The 22754-nt window shown below is 30.2% G+C and overlaps 1 protein-coding gene across 2 annotated transcripts; it reads left to right on the forward strand.

The window, feature by feature from the left end:
- Positions 1-27: 27 nt before the first annotated feature.
- On the forward strand, positions 28-22487 carry LOC116776662 (fatty acyl-CoA reductase wat-like). Of its 2 annotated transcripts, none has more exons than XM_032669910.2 (14): positions 28-292; positions 9937-10112; positions 11697-11827; positions 14939-15061; positions 16260-16385; positions 17480-17625; positions 17817-17926; positions 18813-18890; positions 19634-19757; positions 20175-20297; positions 20558-20677; positions 20858-20987; positions 21422-21549; positions 22075-22487. In XM_032669910.2, exons 2-14 carry the CDS (start codon positions 9962-9964, stop codon positions 22160-22162), a joined length of 1578 nt encoding a protein of 525 aa, XP_032525801.1. In that variant the 5' UTR covers positions 28-292; positions 9937-9961; the 3' UTR covers positions 22163-22487. The 2 variants fall into 2 exon arrangements, with proteins under 2 accessions (XP_032525801.1, XP_032525799.1); XM_032669908.2 differs by lacking the exon at positions 28-292 and adding an exon at positions 7511-7584.
- Positions 22488-22754: the final 267 nt, after the last annotated feature.

The following is a 22754-nucleotide window of genomic DNA, read 5'->3' on the forward strand; positions in this document are numbered from 1 at the left end:
CCAAAGGACGAATCGCCTAACCTAAAAGTCATCAAAAAATTCGACCATTCTTTGCATAATACACAACTCGGATACCCAACGGCGATTTTTATGTAATATGCTGTAATAAACTATTACATAACGTCCATTTTGGCCTCATATTTTGGCGGGTTACGATAGTCTACAATCTGCCATGGCGGCGACCGTTTGGCTTTCATATTGACAGTTGAGTGTTTTTTTTTTAATTGTGAGTGTCAGTGTCTCAAATCTTTGTGCCAGTGACAAATAATTATACAAAGAAGGATTCATTGAGGTGAGTTCAAGAATATCGGAATAGGATATTTATACAATTATTAATGTATTATTTGTAAAGGATTTTTTTTCTGGGTTTTATAAACACCAGTTGTGAAAGTCGCTGGCGGCTTCCTTGGCGGAAATGTAATATGCGTACACATAATCATTTATTATGCATATGAATTTTGATCACAAACGATTGCCCAATACCACGGAGTTCATCTAATGTTTGGTAGTTGCGAAACTTTTGGCACCACTGACCTACTTTTTAACGAACGTGTAATTATAAAATACATACATCAAAAGTAAAAGTCATTCGTAACAAACCGGTCAAGAGTAAGAATTAAGTGAAATACTCGTCACACACTAAATAAATCAACATACATAAAACATGATCCCTTAAAAGCTATTTAATTTCAAACATTCACACGAGCGGAATAAATTATTAAATTTAAAAAGCATTATTTTCTATAAAACGGTACAAAATTATATTAAAATAATATTATATATGTAAATTACTGTAAACAAACAATCAGTTAATTAGTCAGCATTACGAATTTAGGACGATTGGTGTTAAATATACGACAGTTGACAACGAATTTCAACGAAGTCTTTATAAGGTAACTGTCACATACCACAGGAGTCATACTGATATATATATATATATATATATGTATATATGTATATATATATATAAAGCAGGGGCGGGATAACCACTAGCCCAGCCGGGAAACTGGCTGGAACAGGCTACAGCAAGCCCCGGGGTCTAAATAGCCCCAATAAGTGCTGGTGCAGAAGGCAAAGGGAAACCACTGCAACTATCATCCAAAGAAAGTCATCATGTATACGGATCACTGATACGTGATGACCACGACGAGTCTGCAAACACTCTTGCGACGCTGATGATATACTATATGATATTCGTACTTTCGTCTATACATTTAGACTAATTTAACATAATGACTTCATACTGTGAGTTATAAGTTTTTAATCAACACTCATATTATAGTATAAAGGTGGTTGAATGAGAGACGCGATACGGTTAGTATTTAATGTGACGAGGCGAACTTATAGTAAGCTGTTAGTGCAATTATAAAGCTTGAACATTTTATGAATCATTCACACATCTCACTTCGGATAGAAAAATACGTTTTAAGATATTCCTTGCAATTAAATTAGGTGACTGAGTTTAAAAAAACTAATGTTTTTCGGATTATGCTAACCGTATTTTATTTTAAATATCTATATAACCCAGACGTTTCGGCTACTTTGCAGCAACCGTGATCACGGGCAGACGAGGTGATATCATCGGTTGCTGAAAAGTAGCCGAAACGTCTGCATTATATAGTTTTTTATAATAAAATAATCGTACTTAGTATAATCCGAAAAATATTAGTTTCATTTAAATGAACACGAAAGTCTTATATCTCATTAAGTAACCGAGTTATAAAATTTAACAGTATATTCATTTTAAATATTGTCATGTCATCGTACTGACGTAGTATTTAATGAAAAACGTGAGACGCTTCGTATGTAGTGACCATGCAAACCTGTAATAAGCGTGCCGTAATTTATCAGTGGCGTTGCAAATGACAAATTGGCACTTTCGTCGCGTATTCCCGTTAAAACGGCCACTGCGATCGTCATTGTGACCAACACTTATATACAACTTGTAACTAACTTAAAAACCTACCTATACGAATAAATAATTTGACAGCTAAATGTCAAAATTTAATTAAATTTAAAATGCTTTTTATTCTATTTCAACAAAAATTATTTCGTAAAATTGAATCGTATTTAATTTTTATGTTAGGCAACATTTGTTATTCGCTTCGTTCATTAACATAAACGCAGCCTTATATAATGAAGATGTGTGTGTAGCAAGGTTAGTAGGAAATTGGGTTTGCATTATATAATAATTATAATTTAGCGCAAGAGAAAATATATATATATATAATATGTGCTATATACAATATACCAGAAAAGATATTTTATACTGTGGTTTCGGAGAAAAATATATGTACTTAATATAATATATACTTTCAACATACAGCGCCATCTATCGTCTGTGTTACGACTTCATACAACTATTATGAGCTGATCATACAAGGAAAGACGGGATAAACTATAGTCATATTATTTGATATATTAAATTATATTAAAAATTCATCCAGCAGTTTTTTCATTAATGAATTTTACCAACCGAAGTTATAAGGGAATAGAAAAATATGACAATGTTATATGTTAAATAGTTGATGGATTTCGAGGAAGCTGTCACAAGCTGGGTTAGATAAGCACTTAATTTCAACACATAAATATTTAATGGCCTCAATTCATAAGAATATAATATATTAATGAAAATTACAAAATACATAATGATTTAAAATTCTGTGAAAATTTAACAGATTAGATTTAATTAGGATACTCGAACGCAATACAATTTTAATTATATACCACAAAATGGCGGACAGGTTGTGACGTAAGCGTTGCGTCATGCGTCATAATCTGGGACAATGACCTAGGAATTACTTCAAATATAAGATTAAAATATGTTAATACTTTTTAATTTTGTTTCTCTAATAAGACTATAAAATAAATTTTCCTAATTTTTTCACTTATTAATTATTTTTCGATGAAACTTTCTAGTAAGATAGATTGAATAAGTGAGAACTATAGCAAGACACTTTGGTTTTATGTGGAATACTGTTTCGTTAGCAAATGTGCGTGACGGGATTTGTTATTCAATTTGAGAGGTATAAAGGCAAAATTTTATGTAATCTTAGTTGTACGTCCTTGACCACCCAACTTTAGCCGACCTGTTTTGTTCATTCAACTTTAGCCGACCTGTTTTGTTCATTCAACTTTAGCCGATCTGTTTTGTTCATTCAACTTTAGCCGATCTGTTTTGTTCATTCAACTTTAGCCGATCTGTTTTGTTCATTCAACTTTAGTCGACCTGTTTTGTTCATTCAATTTTAGCCGACCTTTTTTGTTCACCCAGCTCTAGCCGATCAACTTTCCCCCTTTAATCCAGTCCGCCGCGGGACCCCGGACAGTTGATCGTTACGATTCATAACATTCAAGCCAAGTTCATGATACGACCACGGATTTCACTTGTGGCGCAAGTAGGACGCAGACAGGGCTGGCGATCGGAATGATTTTGTAACACATACGTTGGAATAAATAAATACTAATACATATTAAACAGGCTAGGCAAATTAAAAAAATATGTATAAAAAAATCTTATATGCGAAATTTATTTTTATATTTGAAGATTAATTTAAATACATTGAATTTTTTTTTTAACTGGCTAACCAAAATCACACTAAATTTCATATCTGCTAGAGTGAAAACCTCTTAAAAAAATCCCTCCGAATCTTAAGGAAAAATTAATAACGTGACAGCCCTAATGTCGTCGGCATTTCATCCATAAAAGTGAGAATGCTCGTCGAATGACACGTAACATACAACACGTTAGTTCGTTTGTTCACAAAGTACATTTTAAATTACTCAAAAACTAGAACAAATTGCATTTATTTTTCATAAACGTTAATATTATTACTTCAGATGCAAATAATATTTACGATAATTAATGTATTTTTGTAGGACAGATTATTCGGCTATTCTTATTTGAAATTACGCACAAATTTATACTCACAGACGATAAAATTGAAATATGTTTATCTTGTTATATTTATAATGTAATATTAATTATTATATCAAAAAGTAAACTACCATATTGTGAAGGAATGTTTTAAAAAAATGCCTCCAACTGAAACACTTTCGCCTCTCCGATGTGAATGATCTATAAATCGAACGCAATTTTTTTTCCGCCATTTTCAAACAAACAGTTATCAACCGTGAAATCTGATTGGATGAAAAAATTTACAATTAGATCTATTAACCAATCAAATGACGTCTTTTAATGTCAATAACGATTAAATTAACAAATATATGTATACGTTTATTAACGTTAAATTTATGTGTACTTGAATTAAAACCCACTTATAGTATTAATAACTCAGCCCTTGAAGTTCAAGTTGAAAGCAAACTAGTATTTACAAATTACAAGTAACAGGTTACGTTAGATTCCAATTAGAGCGGACTTCACAATAGCTATCTGAAGTCTCTAATAGATGGCGCTGTAATTAATGAATAAAATTTAACTTGCAATCATTTATAGCTTAAAATAATAACATTCCTAACTGCATTATTGCATTACGTCTTTTATAACGTTAGGTTAAATCTTTTTTTGGTAAAATATTATATTATTAAATATTCTACGTAAATTGATAAATGTATGTTTATTTCGTATGGCCAGATGAAGTAAATTTAACTTATGAAGAAAAAAAACAAATTGAGATCTGCCAACACATTGGAACTGGACTGGAATGGACTAGGCCTTTCATTTAATAACAAAAATTTTTTTTTAGTAATAAAATTTTAATCTTAAACTGTTTTGCCTTTTTAAAATTTTATTATTTTAGTTGTAATATATATATATTTATTTATGGTTATTTATTCGTAAATATGTTTCTGGTGTTGCCATATAACAGACTAAACTGATAGTTAACAATTTTAAACTATATCGGCATTACGCACCCTAATATTACTATTTTTAATGTTCTTTCATTATTATTTTTTTTGTATATTTTTTAATTTTGATTGAAAAATGAATTTTGCTTTTACAAGTAGCGGTGGAAATATAACCTTTTGATGAATAATAACTACGACCTAACCAAGAAATGAAGAAATGGCTTTATTATACAGAAGATATTATTTTTCGTTTACGACTCGAGAAACCGTAGTCACAGACCTTGTATACGCCAATTAAAATAATCACGTATAGGTACTGCACGCTTAACATAAGTTTCAAACTACATACGTAGCGTTTCACGTTTCTCATTCAATACGTAAATACTATAATGTGATAAAATTTATTTATGAAAAACTATTAACGCTACGTACGTAGTATGACGAGTTCAACTTATAGCAAGCTAACTGTCGTTTAATATTTTGTTACCTGGTATAACAGTTTTTTAACACAATAATGTATAATGTCAGACATTAACTTTAAAATTTAAAAAAAGAAGTAAGTTACTCGAAAAACGATATAGTTGTTTACCTATATCGTAAAACCTGTTCGACAATAGTTGTCAAGATACAAAAACAAATAGTAATATAAACATTTTATTCACTTCGTTTGTTTGTAACGCTTTAAAAACGTGTTGCGTGTTTTTTCTAAAGGAATATATATATATATATATACATTCCTTTAGAATATATTTATATATATATATATATGGGTGTAAATTAATGTTTGTCATTAATCAAATATATCATTACTCTTACCACAAGTTTCAAGACACACTACATACTGAGCGCCTCCCGTATTTCATCAATAAAACTTAGCTCACGATACCAACTTAGGTTAATTTAAAAAAAAAAACTCTAATCGTGTCGTATTTAGTCAGACGATACAAACAGTATTTATATAGTGACTATTTGATTTATTGTCTAGAAACCTTTATATATACAAGGTACTTCATGATATTACTACGAACATAACCTAAACTATATTACGTTGACTACGATACAACTACAAACACAAACAGTGTCCTGTGTGCCGGTCGAGGTGTTTGCAACCAAAGGCAAAAGCAAGCGAACCCGTGGGAAAAAACAAGTGGTTTTATATAACGAAAAGTCGTTAGATACGAAATTATTGACATTATGTAATATATTGTGATTTATCTTAAAATATTGTATTAGCGGACAAAAACTCATCCATTATACATTTTCATTTAAGACAAACACACATTACGTGTTGGAGGTAAAAACTATTACTTATCAACTTATATATATATGTATATGTATGTATTTTTATTTCCTACATTATATATATCACTAAATTATAAAAATGTTATTTGATTTTCACCTAACTCTACACAAAAAATGTCTTATGTCCAATGTCAGTGTTACCAGTTCTTTAAGTGTCAATAGATTATAAATATTTCTATTCTATATACTATGGACAGATAACATTTAATTTTTTTTTTGTACACATTTCAATGAGTAGTTGGTAATTTTATCACAAGAAATTACAGTTTTTGTCGTTTTCAATCTGAAATATATGGGATAAAGTTTATTTTCAACTTTTTTTTTAAACAACGATCTATTTTTCAGCTTCAGTTTGAAAAAATCGGATTATATATTTATTTTTCGAAATATATTTTCATCGAAATCTTCTGATTTCGTCGCTTTTATTATCAGTACTGTCTGATGATTGTTTTTAAACAATGGGCTCTTGAATAACTTTTTCAAGCAGTTTATTTACAAGGAACAGTCAAAACAAATTTGCATTTATGAAAAAATAAACATTTACGAGGTTAAGTCCGATGTAAAATCACCTTAATTATGATGTAACATGCCGAACGAATATTTTAAATTCATTCGTGTATTTTAAGGTATGAAAAGTGACCTAAAAATAATATTTTTATCAACGAAGAGTAAGATTTTGTAGTAATTATTGAAACAATTTTTTTTCGTTCACATTCACATCAAACGAGAGCGGATACAACTTCTGGCTGTTATTGTAGTTAATTATAGAAGTACTTATGTCAATAAATGCTATAGTAAGTATTATATATATAGACGTGATGTCAACATGACAAGCCTGACAGTTCGTTTTCAGTGTTAACCACAGAAAAATAATGATTGACAACACTTTTTACCTAACTAGCTCTTAAACATTAATTTTGTTCATTCAATCGTCATTTTAAATCCTACTCTTAGTGTTATTACAAATATAAAATACTATTATTGAAGTCTTGAGCGTTTGACAGATATTTGTATGAGGCATATTGCTTAACCATTTTTTTAGAAGAAATAAAATGAAAACAGAAATTCAGCCGATATACACAAAGAACTTTCAAAATCAATAATACATCATACTCCTTAAACAGATATTGTTGTCAGTTTTAGCAATTAGTTGTACGTAATACGAATTATTTTTTTTAAAAACAAAAAACTATATATGTCAAAACTACATGACAGCTGTCAAAAGAATGACTTATACTTTTTTTATGCTATGGGACCTATATTTTCATTATTATGCCAAAGTACGATAAAAAAAAACAGTTCAACAATCTTACGGAACCATTTATTGTACGGAATATTAAAAAGTATTATAATCTCACCTTCAAGCAGAGTATTAACTCTTAAGTGTGTTTTGATATAACAATTACAATCCTACATATTAGCGTAATGTTGTAGACTTTAGCATTCACTCGCCGGTCTTCATCTGTGTTCGACGTATGTATTATTAATAATATTCTTTACATATTATATAAGATTTATTTATATTGTGGAGAATTTTTTTTTATTATCAAGCATTTTTTCCAAAACAAAAAAAAAACAAACATTAAAATGAATTTAGTATTGGTCTGGGCTTAACGGACTTTTTAATTTTCGTTAGAGGTAACCCTTTTAAATATCAAATCTTTCTAGCATAGAATTTAAACGAATTTTTTTGTTTGAAAAATATATTAAATAAAAATCTAGTGGGTGAACAGTGCCTATCATTGTTTAAAAGTCTATAGTTTTTTTTTTCAACGAGAAGATTATTTGATTTCTCCTAGTAATAAAATGGCACGTATATTTTTAATTTATTATTAAAATTCTCTATGTCACATAGGGTTATTATGCCAGTCTTCTACTATTCAGCGTCTTTCGATTGATACAATTTATTACAAAGAAATCATAATGTATAATATAAAGAAAATAGAATACATTTTTTTTTTATTATATTTACAATAATTATTACATTTGACCTCTGCGTCTATATTATACAACATTTTTTAAAATGTACGGCACCAGCCTCGTATCTGTTTAAAAATAAACAAGGGTTTTTATTCACATAAAACATTTTTGTGACATTAAAATTACATCGCATCAAAGTTTTCCTTAAATCCTAAGATGATTTTTTTTCAACTCTCTTTATTTTCAAGGACCCTTCACATTGTTTAACATAAAAAATAGTTAAATACTAATAATGTATTAAATATTACAATAGCTTGAACAGAACTAGTTTTTTTCACGACAGCACTCGCATAAAGTATGTGTTGCTAGTCGTGACTTATTTTAGATATATATGCTATAATTGAACACACACTGTTTTCGTCTTACTATTTTAAATTATTTATCAGGTTTAAAATGATTTGTAGTTAAAATAAAAATTTTAATTTAATTAAATATACCTTGTATATATATATTTTAGAAAGCTTCTCGGAAATGAAAAAAAAAGTTAAATTTCACGATGCACGCATACCAATAAGCAGTCAAAATAACAGTACTCTATCCCAAATAAGCTCTTTAATTAATTTTTTTTTTGTATGGTAACACATTTTTAACATTAATTAAAAAAAAAAATCTGAGCAGTTTTTTTAATCAGTGTGACCATTATAACCCCGTTCCAGGTTCAGTCATAAAAAGGTTGTATAACTATTTTTATTACTAATACTTCAATGTAAGGTTTTACTATAATAAAATTATTTAATTATTATCACAATATTAACTACCTAAAATAGCTTTAATGTTTTTAAAATTTCATACCTGGCAATACATAAACGCCTTAAAGTGTTTTGATAAATAGCAAATGATAAGCAAAAGGACTCGTATCCAGAGCCGTAAAAACATTTACAAAAAAAAAATTTAAGTGTTTTGTCTTGTTTATTTTTTTTATAATTAATATATATTTGATACTTAATTAAATTTTTTTTAACGAGCATTATATTTAACCTCCCACTTTAATGAACGTACCGTAATTAAATCCATTAAATTTTATAACCAAATGTTAAATATATGTTATAATTAATAAATGATAAGAAGACTGCTAGACACAGTAAAAGATCCTTATGAGCGGCTTGTTGCTATATATTAAGACTTGTTTTGTTATTAGCGTCTGAAGACTAGTCCTAAGAGAAATATTGGTGAAGGAATTTTGAGATCTGCAGATGACTATGTTATGGAATCGTATCAAACAAGCTTTCACGGGGGATTTGGTAGAGGAAAATTCAAGTTACTCTAAAACTAAGAGATGCACCTTTGCATTTTTTTAAATTCCTTTCCTTCGAAAAAAGTTAAGTGAAGCGACCTCTTTTTTCTATCATGTTTTCAAATATCAGAGATTTTTCTAGCATGTTTCACTATACGAAAATTATAATCATACAGAAATATTAATTATTTTATAGAGTGAACTAACTTCAAGTTCTCCTTTTTAACGAACAGGTACATTTTTCCAACTATCGATTTTATGTTTAGTGGTAGGGTCGTGTAGTACGTAGTAGTAGTAGTAATGTAGTGTCTATCTTGACATTGGTAGATTTTCGTTCACTGGAAAGTAGGTAATGTTATTAAGTTTATACAAAAAAACGCCCTACGTACTGCATAAAAAAAAAACATTTCTAATGTTGAAAAAACATAGATATAATCCTTACTATATTTACATGGTTAAAATAACAATCGTTTTCGGTATCTCATTCATATACTATATTGGAAACTCATAACGCTCCGTATGTAGTTTACGATTCAAACTTTTTGTAACGATTTATCAATGCTAACACAAAATGACCTCCCAGAAACTTTAATTCGTTACTTTGCTCACAGCTATGACAACAGACTAAGGTCAGCAATGGCGAATCAGTGCGGAGAAACGAAAACCCTTGGAATAGAAAACAAACATAGCGTCGGCTGTAACATGGAGACTGATAAGGAAGTGCCCAAGATGTCGGAAGTCCAGAACTTTTATAACGGGAAGAATGTCCTTATCACGGGAGCTACAGGTATGTTTTACGTTTATTAGGAATGCAATTTTCTCTTCATTACTTTAGCCACGATGTTAGTCCATCCCATTTTATATATTCTTTAAACGCAACGGATTTCTCTAAAAAATCTTTTTTGTTTGAAATGAATCGTAAAAAATCTCTAATAAGGAAACCAGGATTTAATGACACCTTAGGTCTATCGATTGTAATCTTCGTAAATCGCAAGTAATTGGTAAATTATCAGCTCGCAAAAAATTTTACCTATTTACTATTTAGTTCCAGTGCTCTGTAGTTTTAATTATCTCCATGCCAAAATTTCCTGCAATACATTCCAGTAAGTTTTGATCCTTCAATAAAATTTACTTAATTTTTCCTACATGTCTCCGTGAACAATTTTCTGTATTAAGTAGGTGCAATGTCCTTATTCGAGAAAAATCTTGGTAGGTTTAGCCGTCAGATAAAATCGTAAAAAAAAATAAAAAAATCCAGGACACTTAAATTAAAAAAAATGATTCACCCCAGAGGTAAAGATATATTGATTTAGTTAATAAGACATTTTCCTACAATTATAAACCTATTGACACGTAATTGCTTCTACAGCCTTTGAACTCAATTTTACATAACAAGACATACAATACAATCAGATATGCAAATAAATAATAAACGAATTACATTATAAAATATATCAATACGTCTCCTTACAAACAAAGTGGATATTAACTTGGACGTATAGTAAGTAGTATTAAGATATTTTCAAGGTATGAAATGTTGAACTTAATATAATATGTTAAACTTATTATAAAAAAATATGATTAAATTTTTCGGTTATTTTTATCATTTTATATCTACATGGTATCTGTGACACTTTCATCTCGTCTCCGTGATCACGGTCGCTGTAAAGGAACCGAAACGTCGGGTTCACGTAAATACAGAATAAAAAAAAACGCGCAATATACGAAAGACTTAGTTTCGTTTTAATACTTAAACATAAATACTTTACTTTAAAATTATATAACAACTATTAACTTAATCAGATTACCTAAAGAGAAACAATCTGAACTTTGTGCTTTGTAAAAATACTTTTCATTACAGCGGTTAAACCATTTACTTTTGGTTAAGAGGAATTATTTTAATTAGTCCAACGATAAACTTTTTAAAACATTGCCTAAGATCGCTGATTCGTGAACTTGAGATATTATCTTTGTTACTATAAAATATTGACATTAGATTTCGCGGATTCGTTTCATGGATTGAAATTTTACACATTATATTATATTCCGTTTATTTCTCACCCAAAACCGACAGTTGGTTGTTATATTAGCAAATCAGTAGTAAAAAAGTTATGATTAATATATGTCACGCACTTATACATACACGTTTCGGTTCAAACGTGTTCCTCTCGCAGAAACTTTTCTTAGCACAAGCTGTTACAGCTATTGTATAAATTTACCGTTGGAGCTATCTTAGTTTTCGATTACAACAATTCTATAAACCCTTCCAAAAAACAGGACTGATAATTATAATGATTACAGACCGTTCAGCAACCCGTCTATGTCCTAGGACAGCAAAAAATTGTGTTCACATTTTAAATTTCCATTCTAGGGTTTCTCGGAAAGATATTGGTGGAGAAGCTTCTTCGTAGCTGCTCAGGAGTTGAAAATCTATATCTATTGGTAAGACAGAAACGAGGGAAGGACATTTACACCCGAATAGAAGAAATATTCGAGGATCCGGTGAGTAGATAAAATGTAGTAAGAAGGAATAACTGACACTTTCGCAAGCATTAATTTAAATGAAACTAATATTTTCGGATTTTAAACAATACAAAATTGCCGAGAATATTGGTGCGTCGACCTCCAGACCAGACATATTTATGTATTCGCGAATTTTAAAGCGCGTTGTGGTGATAGAGCTTACGGTTTCTTGGGAAACCAATATCCCCAAAGACCATACCATCAAGGTCAACAAATATTACGAGCTCACAAACGAACTCACTCGAAATAGGTTCATCGTGGATTTATACGCGGTAGAAGTGGGAGCGAGAGGTATAGCGGCTAAATCTCTCTACATCCTACTTAAAGACTTGGGCCTGTCCAGAACTCACATCAATTCATTCTTAGAACATACTTCGAAGGCAGCCCTAGTAGGTTCTTTTCAAATTTGGTTAGGTAGAGAGATGAGCATGGACAGTGGAGATGAGCATTTAACGCGCGTTACATAGGGTCCTTAAACCTACACCTGGGTCGCAAGTCCCAGGCACTGTTGAAGCTCCTCTCCCTGCAAAGTAATCGAAAAGTCGGGAGTGAGTAGTTACGATTTCGGGACCCCATAATATTGTACAAAGATCCATCTCAAAATTTTAAGCGACAACAAATTTAAACGGTTAACACGATGTAGTCCCAAAAAACAGAACCATATTCTTAGGACCTCGAAATAAAGAACAAAGAAGATAACAGCAGACAATATAAAGACAATGAATGTTTTAAATGACGCTTTGACTAAATTAACGACAAAAAATTGACAACATTTTTCTGTCAGCAAAACAATATATCAATGTGACGTGGTTGTTTACCGAAATAATATAATATATATAAATTTCATTTAACTTAAACGTAGTCGCCATTTAAATTTTTTTTCCGATTTAACATTGAATCTGACGAATTAAATGTAATAAATAACAAAACAAAAAATGTGTTGATTTAAACGTTTTATGGTTATTTTTTTATCATCACAAATTACCTAAATTGTATTATGTAGAATTAATTTCTTTGTGATGGCGATAAAGAATTTATTATAGCACGATATATTGTCATTTATTCAGTCAGTGGGAAGGTAGTTATAAAAATACGATACAACAATCGCTGTCGAAGTTTCTTTGGAAATCTGATTGCGAGTATATTATTTCTAAACATATTATATTTTTATTATATCGTTTTTAACAAAAGAAACTCAATGATAAATTTAAGTATTTCTTCAATAATTTTTATCTCATCAGCAGTGACTGTTGATGGATTTACGTCATGTTAATTGGCAAATTTGTGTTAATTTTTCAGTCTGGAGATAATATGCAGACTCACTCGTAGGTTCATAATATACGTTGTATTTTCCTGGTGTAAAAAATATATTTCATTGAATTTATATACTTAATTATAATACATTTTTGTTCTTAATTTCCTCTATATTTAAATAATATATGTGTTAGCAATAAATAAAATACATAATAATGTTATATTCCTAACTAAAATATATTTTAACAAAAAATAAAAAAATTCCATATTGTGAATGTCGGAGAACTCGTATCTGGAACAATGCACTTATGTTAATAAAAAAATTACATTGTTAAAAAATATAACATACGTAATATTTTTTATAATAAACATTTAATATTTATATAGAATAAACATTTTCTTTACCGTCTGTTAGTTATTTTCGCACGTCGTATATATTTTTGTTACAAGCAACACTTCTTCTGCCGACATTTTGTTTTACAATGAAAAGTGAATATTTAATTTACGAAATATTAATTATTAATGCATATTCATTATATAGTTTGAGCTACGAATATATAAGAAATGTATTCAAATAATTTTGCTTTGACAGACAGAACTAAAATTATAAATAAATCTTTATGTGCTTACACAGCGTAACGTTTTGTTAACAATCAAATGGAAAAATAACTACATTATTACGCTATAATCAAAACAAAAAAAACAACTTAAAAAATGCATTTTTGACATATGAAAATAATAAATTTTTAATGAGACACGTTCTCGAAGTTATCTGGCTTAAATTTAATTTAAATTTAATAATTTATTTAAAGTAAATTTTTTGTTTGTGTTGCTAAAATGTGAATGGACGTCCTTAGGCGTATATTTAAATGACCATGTTGCATTTTCATTGTGCATGGTTGTGTACAACAAATATTTAAATAATATAAACATATTTGCCCCTCAAGTGCTCACAAGACGCCTTGGCCGTATTTGTTCTGTCGTATGTTCATTAACTAACAAGGATAAACTTGTTTAATATTTCGTAAGACATAATATATTTGAAAAAAAAAAAAAAGAAAAAATATTGCTTTTTTATTTAATGAGGTAACACCACACGTAAAGAAGAAACTATGTGGATTGATGATTTGTTATATTAAATAATTTAAACAATCTGTTTATACAAATAAGTAAAGTTATATTAAAGCGAGACTTTGAGAATATATCTTAAGGAATGTAGGTCATATACTGTGTGATTAGTCCGAGTTTTATAAAACTACATACGGGACGTTAACAGTATTTCAATCATAAATCTTAACACATATAGTGCGTAGTACTGAAGAAACACGAAAAGCGATAAACGTATCGCTTAACGACGCGTACTTGGACTAAACAAGATCCGAATTGCAAAGGCACTTAAACCGTGCATCTTGTTGAAGTCATCTTAACGTCATAGCGGTAAAATAAACACTCATCTAGGGCCAAGTGTCAAACTTATAAGTTAAACGTAACTGAGGTTTTAGAGATACAAAATATTTACATGACTCTGACAAGTTTTGATGTCTATTAAGTCGTGAAAATGTGGAAAAATTTCGAGTTTTCCTATAGCAAAGAAGTTTCGAAGAGAAAGTTGAGATTCTTCGAAGACTTTTGTAAAATTTTGAAACAGCTAGAAATAGAATGGCCCAAGCTCAATGCGGTTAATATTTCAAAATACTCAAATTACTCCGTGTTTGACCATTTTGCCAAATATATAGCCATCAATGGCCAAAAAAGTCAGAAATAGGAACCATATTATGGGCACATTTACTGCTGCACCTCGCTTTTGTTATTTATCTTATATAATCCCTTCTCCAGGTTTTCGACCGTCTGAAGGCGGAAGTGCCGAAATTCAGACACAAGATTGTCGTTATACCAGCTGACTGCGAGGCTGCCGGTTTAGGACTTACAATCAGTGACAGACAGACACTCATCGAAAAAGTATGTACATATATAATAAGTATAGTAACGTTTAGTAAATAAGTTCAGAATAAATATTACAGGTTACAGTATAAATAAAACTAGTTATAATATATTTATTTCGATATAAAAAGTTAAGCCTGGTTTATTATTTTAATGATTACAATGCCGGAACTTTGCCTGCGTATTAAATCCCCTTTCAGATAGGGTTCCTTATTATTAAGATGTTTCATAATATTTTTCGAGGACCCATTTAAAACTACCCTCTTTTAAAAGACGATCAAAAGAAACCTAAGTCAGTCCTTATGACATTATCTAGGTAGGTAGGTAGAAACTAGTAGCTACTCGCAGATGCGAGTCCCATTATGATCGGTCCAGCCGTTGCAGCATTGGCCGGACAAAAACTTAAAATAATCATACATTTTTGTACCGTATCTATTTGTGTATAATGAAAAGCCGTTAATATGAAACACAAACAGATATTAGTATTTTATTTAAATATAATTCTTTGAAGTATCTCAATATGTTTATTTTGCAACAACATCAAACAGTATTGACCGCGGACTTATATATATTAATTTATTTAATACATTGTGAAAATAAAAACAAAAAAATGTCTGCGATTCGTTTTGAAACTTATTAGTACGTTTTTAGTTTTTTTTTGTATTGGGACGTGTTTTGTATGACGGTAGAAAGGCATGGAATTTTTCACGCAAACATATTTTTAAGAATTGACAGTTTGTTAGAGATTAAAAATGCAGCAATTGTTTTTTTAATCACATATTTTTCTCTGTAATTCTTTCTTATTTCATTATTTTAAAAATAACTTGTATTATTAATGTAAATAATTGATTCGCATTTATGTATGCTAGTTCCTCGTTCAGTTAAAATTGCTGTAGGTACACTTATACGAGGACTTAATCAATCTAACATTTAAACGGCTTTGAAGGAAACATGTTACAATATGCTCGTTATAATTCTATTCTATACATAAAGTTGTTTATCCAATCTCTATGACGTCCTTAATAATAATCACGGTCAGACTAAAAACTGACAGTATGTAAGTTAAGTATCACATGTAACGAAACGCACGTCTTTCGTTCCTTATTGAGAAAAGTTACTAAGTTTCTCAATGAATAGTTTACGTCATGCTATGTTTATAAGAGTAATTGTATTAGTTATTAGGCTTATTCCGATGTATAATATTATTATTTTTTAGGTTAACGTCGTATTTCATTCCGCGGCTACAGTGAAATTTGACGAACACCTGAGAGCTGCTTTGGCCACAAACGTGTGTGCGCCGCTGTACCTGCTGGGTTTGGCCAGGGAGATAAAAAAACTAGAGGTGATTTTAAAAATAAGGAAATATTACCAATTATATACAATGATATATTCATAGACGCGACTAATGATCAATTTACGGAGAGGAATTCATGTTATGTCGTGTGTTTTAATTGACGTGTTAATATCAATGTTAAATACATAGGTATTTACGGGTTTAAGAAGCAATTCTAAATGTTATTGTTTATGTGTTAAGAGTTTACTTCGTATCCTGTCTAAGGACGGGTCATCTGATGAAACAAAATCTGACCAAGACCTGGTTTCTGTGAATCAACTCACTCACTGTGAATCAAATCACTCACTGTGAATTAAATTATAAAGAAATGCTACACTTGAAAGAATTAAAACATTAATATAGCTCAGTAACTATGTATTAGTTCATATAAAATCTTAAAAGATTATAATAATTTGTCTCAGTTATTACTGTAATTATCTCTTTTGCGATAGATTTGAAACAACACTAAGGTACATTTGTATCTTTAAATTGTTCTTCATTATTTTAATGGCATTATTGAATATAATTTTATTATATATTCAGTACTCACTTCCTGATTACAATTGTAATGTTGGCTTGGGTTTTGATTCATTGTATTAAACACTATCTGGGATATAAAATGCCGTGTTTCTTATAATATTCATATATATATGTATATAAGTCGTGGTGGCCTGGAGGTTTAAAGGGCCGCCTTTCATACGTGAGGGCGCGGGTTCGAAACCTGGCAAGCACCAATGTGATCTTTTCCGAATCATATGTACTTTCTAAGAGTATTTAGACACCACTGACGGACGGTGAAGGAAAACATCGTGAGGAAACCTGGTCTTATAATTTCTAATTATAAGATTGAAATCGCCAACCCGTCTTGAGCAAGCGTGGTGATTAATGCTCTAACCTTCTCCATGTGAGAAGAGGCCTTTGCTCAGCTGTGGGCTTCGATAAGCTGATGATGATGATGATAATGATGATGATGTATATAAAATACTTGACACCCAGAAATGTCATAACTATATTTAATATCAATGATCTGTATATAAAATAAATATTCGTCGTTCATTCATTCGTTCATTCCTTGTATTTATTTGCTGATATGACTGTTATAGGTTTTCATTCACATATCCACCGCGTACTCAAACTCCCATCTCTCATTCATCGAGGAAAAATTCTACCCGTGTGAGGCAAATAGCGGTAAACTCCAGAAGATGATAGACAAAATGTCAGACGAACAGATAAACAAGATATCTCCCGCGTAAGTTTTAATTATTATTATTATAAATTTAAATGTATATAAATTAAATGGGATGTATTAATGCTCGTGTTGAGTAAGTTACACTAAGCCCACTATAGAATAAGTGTCTCAATATAAAAATCGAGTAAGTGCATGCCAGTGTTGAGTAAGTGTAGACAAATAAATGACATTTATTTAATGTATTATATTAGTGTTTTAGGTTCGTGGCCAAATACTTACACATTCACAAAAGCTTTGGCGGAAAAGGAATTGAGAGAAAACTCGAAGAACATACCGCTTGGTATCTTCAGACCGGCCATTGGTAAAGTATTGGATTATATTTAAACAATAATGCTTGTGTTGTGTCGATTCAGGATACAACATTGCTTATGATAATCAGTGTACACTTAGCCACACTGTTGGTCAATGCTTGTCGTAATCTAAATCACATTACAAATAGATTTGGTGGAATTACAGGCGTACCAGCAAGCAGGAAGTAGGTTTTTGTACTTTAAATTATTGTTGTATACCTTTGTTTTGTCTGTGTCAATAATAATTCTAGTAAAATATCAGAGTTTTATGATTGAAGGGTTTTTTTTAAGTATATTATTCTTGTTTGAATATTTTCGATATTAATCCTACGTTATTATCGGGCTCTTAGAGCCAACCAACCACCTATCTAGATCAAACACACTAATGAGATATAAGACCTTCGCGACTATTCATCGAAATAAAACTAATATTTTGGGATTTTCTACGCGATTTTAAAACAGAGTAAATCCGAAAAAAATAGTTTTATTTCAAAGATACTGCTTACGAGAACATTTGATATCTAAATCTATAAAAACCTCAGAGCTGCTTATAAAAATATACGTCTGATCAGGCGAATGTCTAACAAACAGGTCGATATTCTCTACAACTTCTTTGTATACAGTAACTTGTGTGATAAAGCAAAAACCGGATATATTTGTCTTTAAAATTTATTGAGCGGCACAATCCTAGGACATAAAACATATTCTTATGGCCTGGAAGTGGTATTTTCTAAAGCGCTTTCTAAATTTATTACAAAATGAACTCGTTTACAACCAAAACCGACACAGGCATGTGGCTGAGGGTACACTAGTTTCGTTATCAATTCTAAGCGTTTTCTCGGAATACAATAGCGGTTCATAATACAATACATATATATTATAATAATTATATTTCAGTGACATCAACTTTGAAGGAACCATTAAAATGTTGGCTGGACAACATGTACGGCCCTACCGGAGTCGCTGTGGGTACAGGTAAGATATTTTACAATATTAAATATACATAAAAATTATACCGAATAAAACTTCAGTAAACGTTTTTAATTGTATTGTAATTTTAGTTTTAAAATTATAGAATCCCCTTTATTTAATTGAAATATAAAGTCAATAAATTAAAAAAAAAAAAGTCGTTCAAGTTATTTTAAGCAAGTCCTTTCCCTAGTTGCCGATATTGAGAGATACAATAAAAATTTAGTCCGCCATTTTGGATCTTAGATAGCATTACACAGAATCCATAAATTGTCATACAAACTAAAAGTGTATACAAAAGATTTAAACAATTGGTTGAACATTTATTATCTGAATGAAATTAATATTTTTCGGATTACTACGCGTATTTTATTATTTTTAAAAACTACATAGTCCCGACATTCTCGTTTCGTCTGCCCGTGATCACGGTTGATGCAAAGTAACCGGAACGTCGGGAATACGTAGTTTTTTTAAATAATAAAATACACGTAGTAATCCGAAATAATTAGTTTCATTTAAAATTTAAATCATGGTTGCACAAACTTATGAAGATTTAAATTTTATATGAATACTCGGGAAAGTCTTAGATCTCATTATTTACTCTCTGCTTTAAAATTTAATAGCAATATTCCATCCCAACTACCAAAATACTAAAATAGCAAAATAAGCAAGCTTCTATCTCTTTAAGTCGTTAGTTTTAGGTAACCCTTTGATATATTATTTAATTTTATCATTTTATTATCTAACAGCGACAGGAATGCTCCGAACTGTTCAATGTGATAAAACAGTGACAGCTGATTTGGTGCCCGTGGACTCAGTGGTCAACTGTCTCATAGTGGCAGCTTACAATGTACATAGAGAATTTGTTAAAAGGTGATTATAACAATATATATATATATAAAATAATATTTATCAAAATTTTCCTGAGTCGGTTTTGAAAGGACTTCCACAAGCACACGATATAATAAGGAATATCCTGGGCTTTTATTTGAATTTCTTTTTACTTATTTTTATTCCTATAGGTAAAAAAAATAACCATACAAATAGGACGCAACCGCAGGCACAGCTTTATTCACAGAATCATTATATTTATAACCACGCGAAATGTATAGAACCGAGTTACATAGTTTATTGGCATTTTTTACTTATAATTTTTTTTACTTATTAAATTTGTTTTTTAATAATTTTAAGTTGGCAAAAAAAATATATATTTAAACTTCCTCTTATATTAACTATGAACAACTTAATATTATTATAATTTAATTGACATTACAACATTTTTAATTCCAGCCCACCTCAAGAACCGCCGATATTTAACTACGTCAGTTCCGTTGAGAATAGAATCACGTGGGGTGATTTTACCGATTTAAATATGGCGAGAATCGATAAACATCCATTCTCTAACGCCGTTTGGTGAGTATTTAATATAAAAATCTTGATTAATATAAAATATAATAAATATCTCTTATACTCAAGCATTTTTTTTGGAATAAACTGAATATACGACAAATGTAAGATAATAGTTCCACTTATTGTTTTCGATGAAATTGTCATAATATTCATTAATTTTAAAATATAATTTAATTCGGGTACATAATGAAAATTTATTAAATATTTTTGATGTACACGCGTCCTTATATGCCCATACTCGAATAAGTGCGTACTCTACACAGGTACGTGTCACTTACTCTGAACAAGTCATCGTTCGTGAACGCGGTTTGCGTGCTTTTCCTACACTTACTCCCGGCGGCGCTAGTGGACGGACTCGCCGTGTGTGTCGGAAAAAAACCACAGTGAGATATTACCTATAATTTATATCTGTATTTTGGATTTCATTTAAAAAATTTATAAATGCTTTTATAGGGACACAAATATGATGCTATAAATTTTTGTCCTAAAATTTTCCTATATTGATTAAAATTAAGATAATTTAAAATTTTCCTTATTAATTATTTTTTGTTTCTTCTAAACAGGATGTTGAAGGTTTATAGAAAGATACACAAGTTCTCATCAGTGCTGTCATACTTCTGTACGAAAGAAATTAAATTCTGTAATAAACGGACCAGGGAATTGTGGGACAACACGTCTCAAACAGACAAACAGGTAAATAAATTATTTGTTTTATAAAAAAAATAAAATTTCATGAACTGGTTTGAATTGGCCTTTTTGTAAAAATTTCTTAACTACTTGAAAGATGTCGATTGTAGAACATGGTTTCAAGCACTCATTGGGTAATGGAGGATTGGTAATAATACTTTAAATTATATTTACACCATTATTAACATTCTTCCACTTATTGTTCCAATAATTCGGGCTTCTGAATGCATGACAAAGAAACTATGCTTGCTCAATTATGCTTGAGCAATTTCAATAACTCTAAGCGTAAAATTCTTTTAAAATCCATTTCTACCCTTTTTTTTCTTTATATCTGAACTTAAGCAGCTACATCAACCAGTCAGTAATTATGAAGCTATTTGTTCACTTGTAACCTAATTAAATATCATGCCTGCAGCACTAACCAAGTGTCTCTGTACCAGATATTTCCATTCAGTATGGCTGAAGTCTCGTGGTCCTCATATTTCGACGACTACCTAGCGGGCATCCGACGGTATTTGTTCAAAGAGAGCGACGACACTCTTCCACGGGCTAGACGCAAGTGGACGCGGTTAGTACACAATCACAAACAAACGCCTTGAGGCAAACTGAATAACTTTTTATCACAGACTTAATCCATTTTTCCAATTACTTCTTCTATCTTGTGATTTCATCCGTGCGGTCACGTAATTTATAACGCGAATGTTATGAATTAAATTTGGTAGCACGGTCTGGGATTCTTACACACTAATTATATTAAATACTTAATTATTAACACGCTAGGAGAAAAATTTCAATGTCTTTCGGCTTAGTCAGTGTCATTGTTGGTAAATATAAGAAATAAGCAATATTAAAAATATTTTTTTATTTATTAAATTAATCATTTGGAGTTATGTTTATTTTTAATACAATAAAATATTTATGGTATTACACAACTTCCCGCCTAGCCGCTAACTTCAAACTCACTGCATAGATAAAAAATATAAACTTAAGTTGCTTTTGACTTTAATATAGCAAAATGATATTTTTTTTTTATTTTTCTTAATTTGATATAATCCAAAATAACGTGCACTATAATTAATGTTTCAAATTTCAGATTATATTATCTACATCAGATAGTCCGCATCGTGTTCTGTTTGTTCGCCATTTATGTTATCTGGTGTTTCATTTCGCGGGTTTTGTGATAAAAACCGTCAAAATAAACACAAAAAAAAAATCAAACCAAATATGTACGTATATATCCGCTTCATGAATCGCAATTTTCCATTTATAACAAGTTAATCTGTACAAAGATGTATATAGCTATATTTAAATGTAATTTAGTTTTTAGACGTTTTTAAACGTAATATGACAGATTAATGTATATGTACTGTTACAGTGTAAGTTTTAATATATTGATGACATTTCTAGGTTAAGATCTTTATTGTACAGGTATTAATATCGTTAGAACATGTAAAAACCTTTGTAATCTGTAGATTATATGAGAAATAAAAAAAAATGGTTTTATTTCATACTTTGTTTATTTGTCGCCGGTTTATATATAATACTTATGGTGAGTCAGTCTACTTCATTACAGGGTACACCTATAGGCTTAACTCATTTTTCTACTATGAAAACCGCACAAAGTCTAGCTGTTTAATCATATCTGGTGATTTCGTCATTATGCTTTAATAAGTGTGATGTAAAAATAGAAAAAAATACAAATCAATTAGTATCCACGCTGTTACCTATAAATGCTCCGTCTAAATATTATATCTACATTAATCTCACATTTCA

The sequence above is a fragment of the Danaus plexippus genome, chromosome 30 (genome assembly GCF_018135715.1).
Source record: "Danaus plexippus chromosome 30, MEX_DaPlex, whole genome shotgun sequence".
Taxonomy (NCBI): domain Eukaryota; kingdom Metazoa; phylum Arthropoda; class Insecta; order Lepidoptera; family Nymphalidae; genus Danaus; species Danaus plexippus.

Excerpts from the sequence above, each read along its gene's own strand:
- LOC116776662 (XM_032669910.2), top strand. The coding sequence starts at position 9,962 with ATGGCGAATCAGTGCGGAGAAACGAAAACCCTTGGAATAGAAAACAAA. Across the intron at positions 17,927-18,812 it reads TATCTTCAGACCGGCCATTG|TGACATCAACTTTGAAGGAA; the intron begins GTAAAGTATTGG and ends ATTATATTTCAG. Across the intron at positions 20,298-20,557 it reads CCATTCTCTAACGCCGTTTG|GTACGTGTCACTTACTCTGA; the intron begins GTGAGTATTTAA and ends TACTCTACACAG.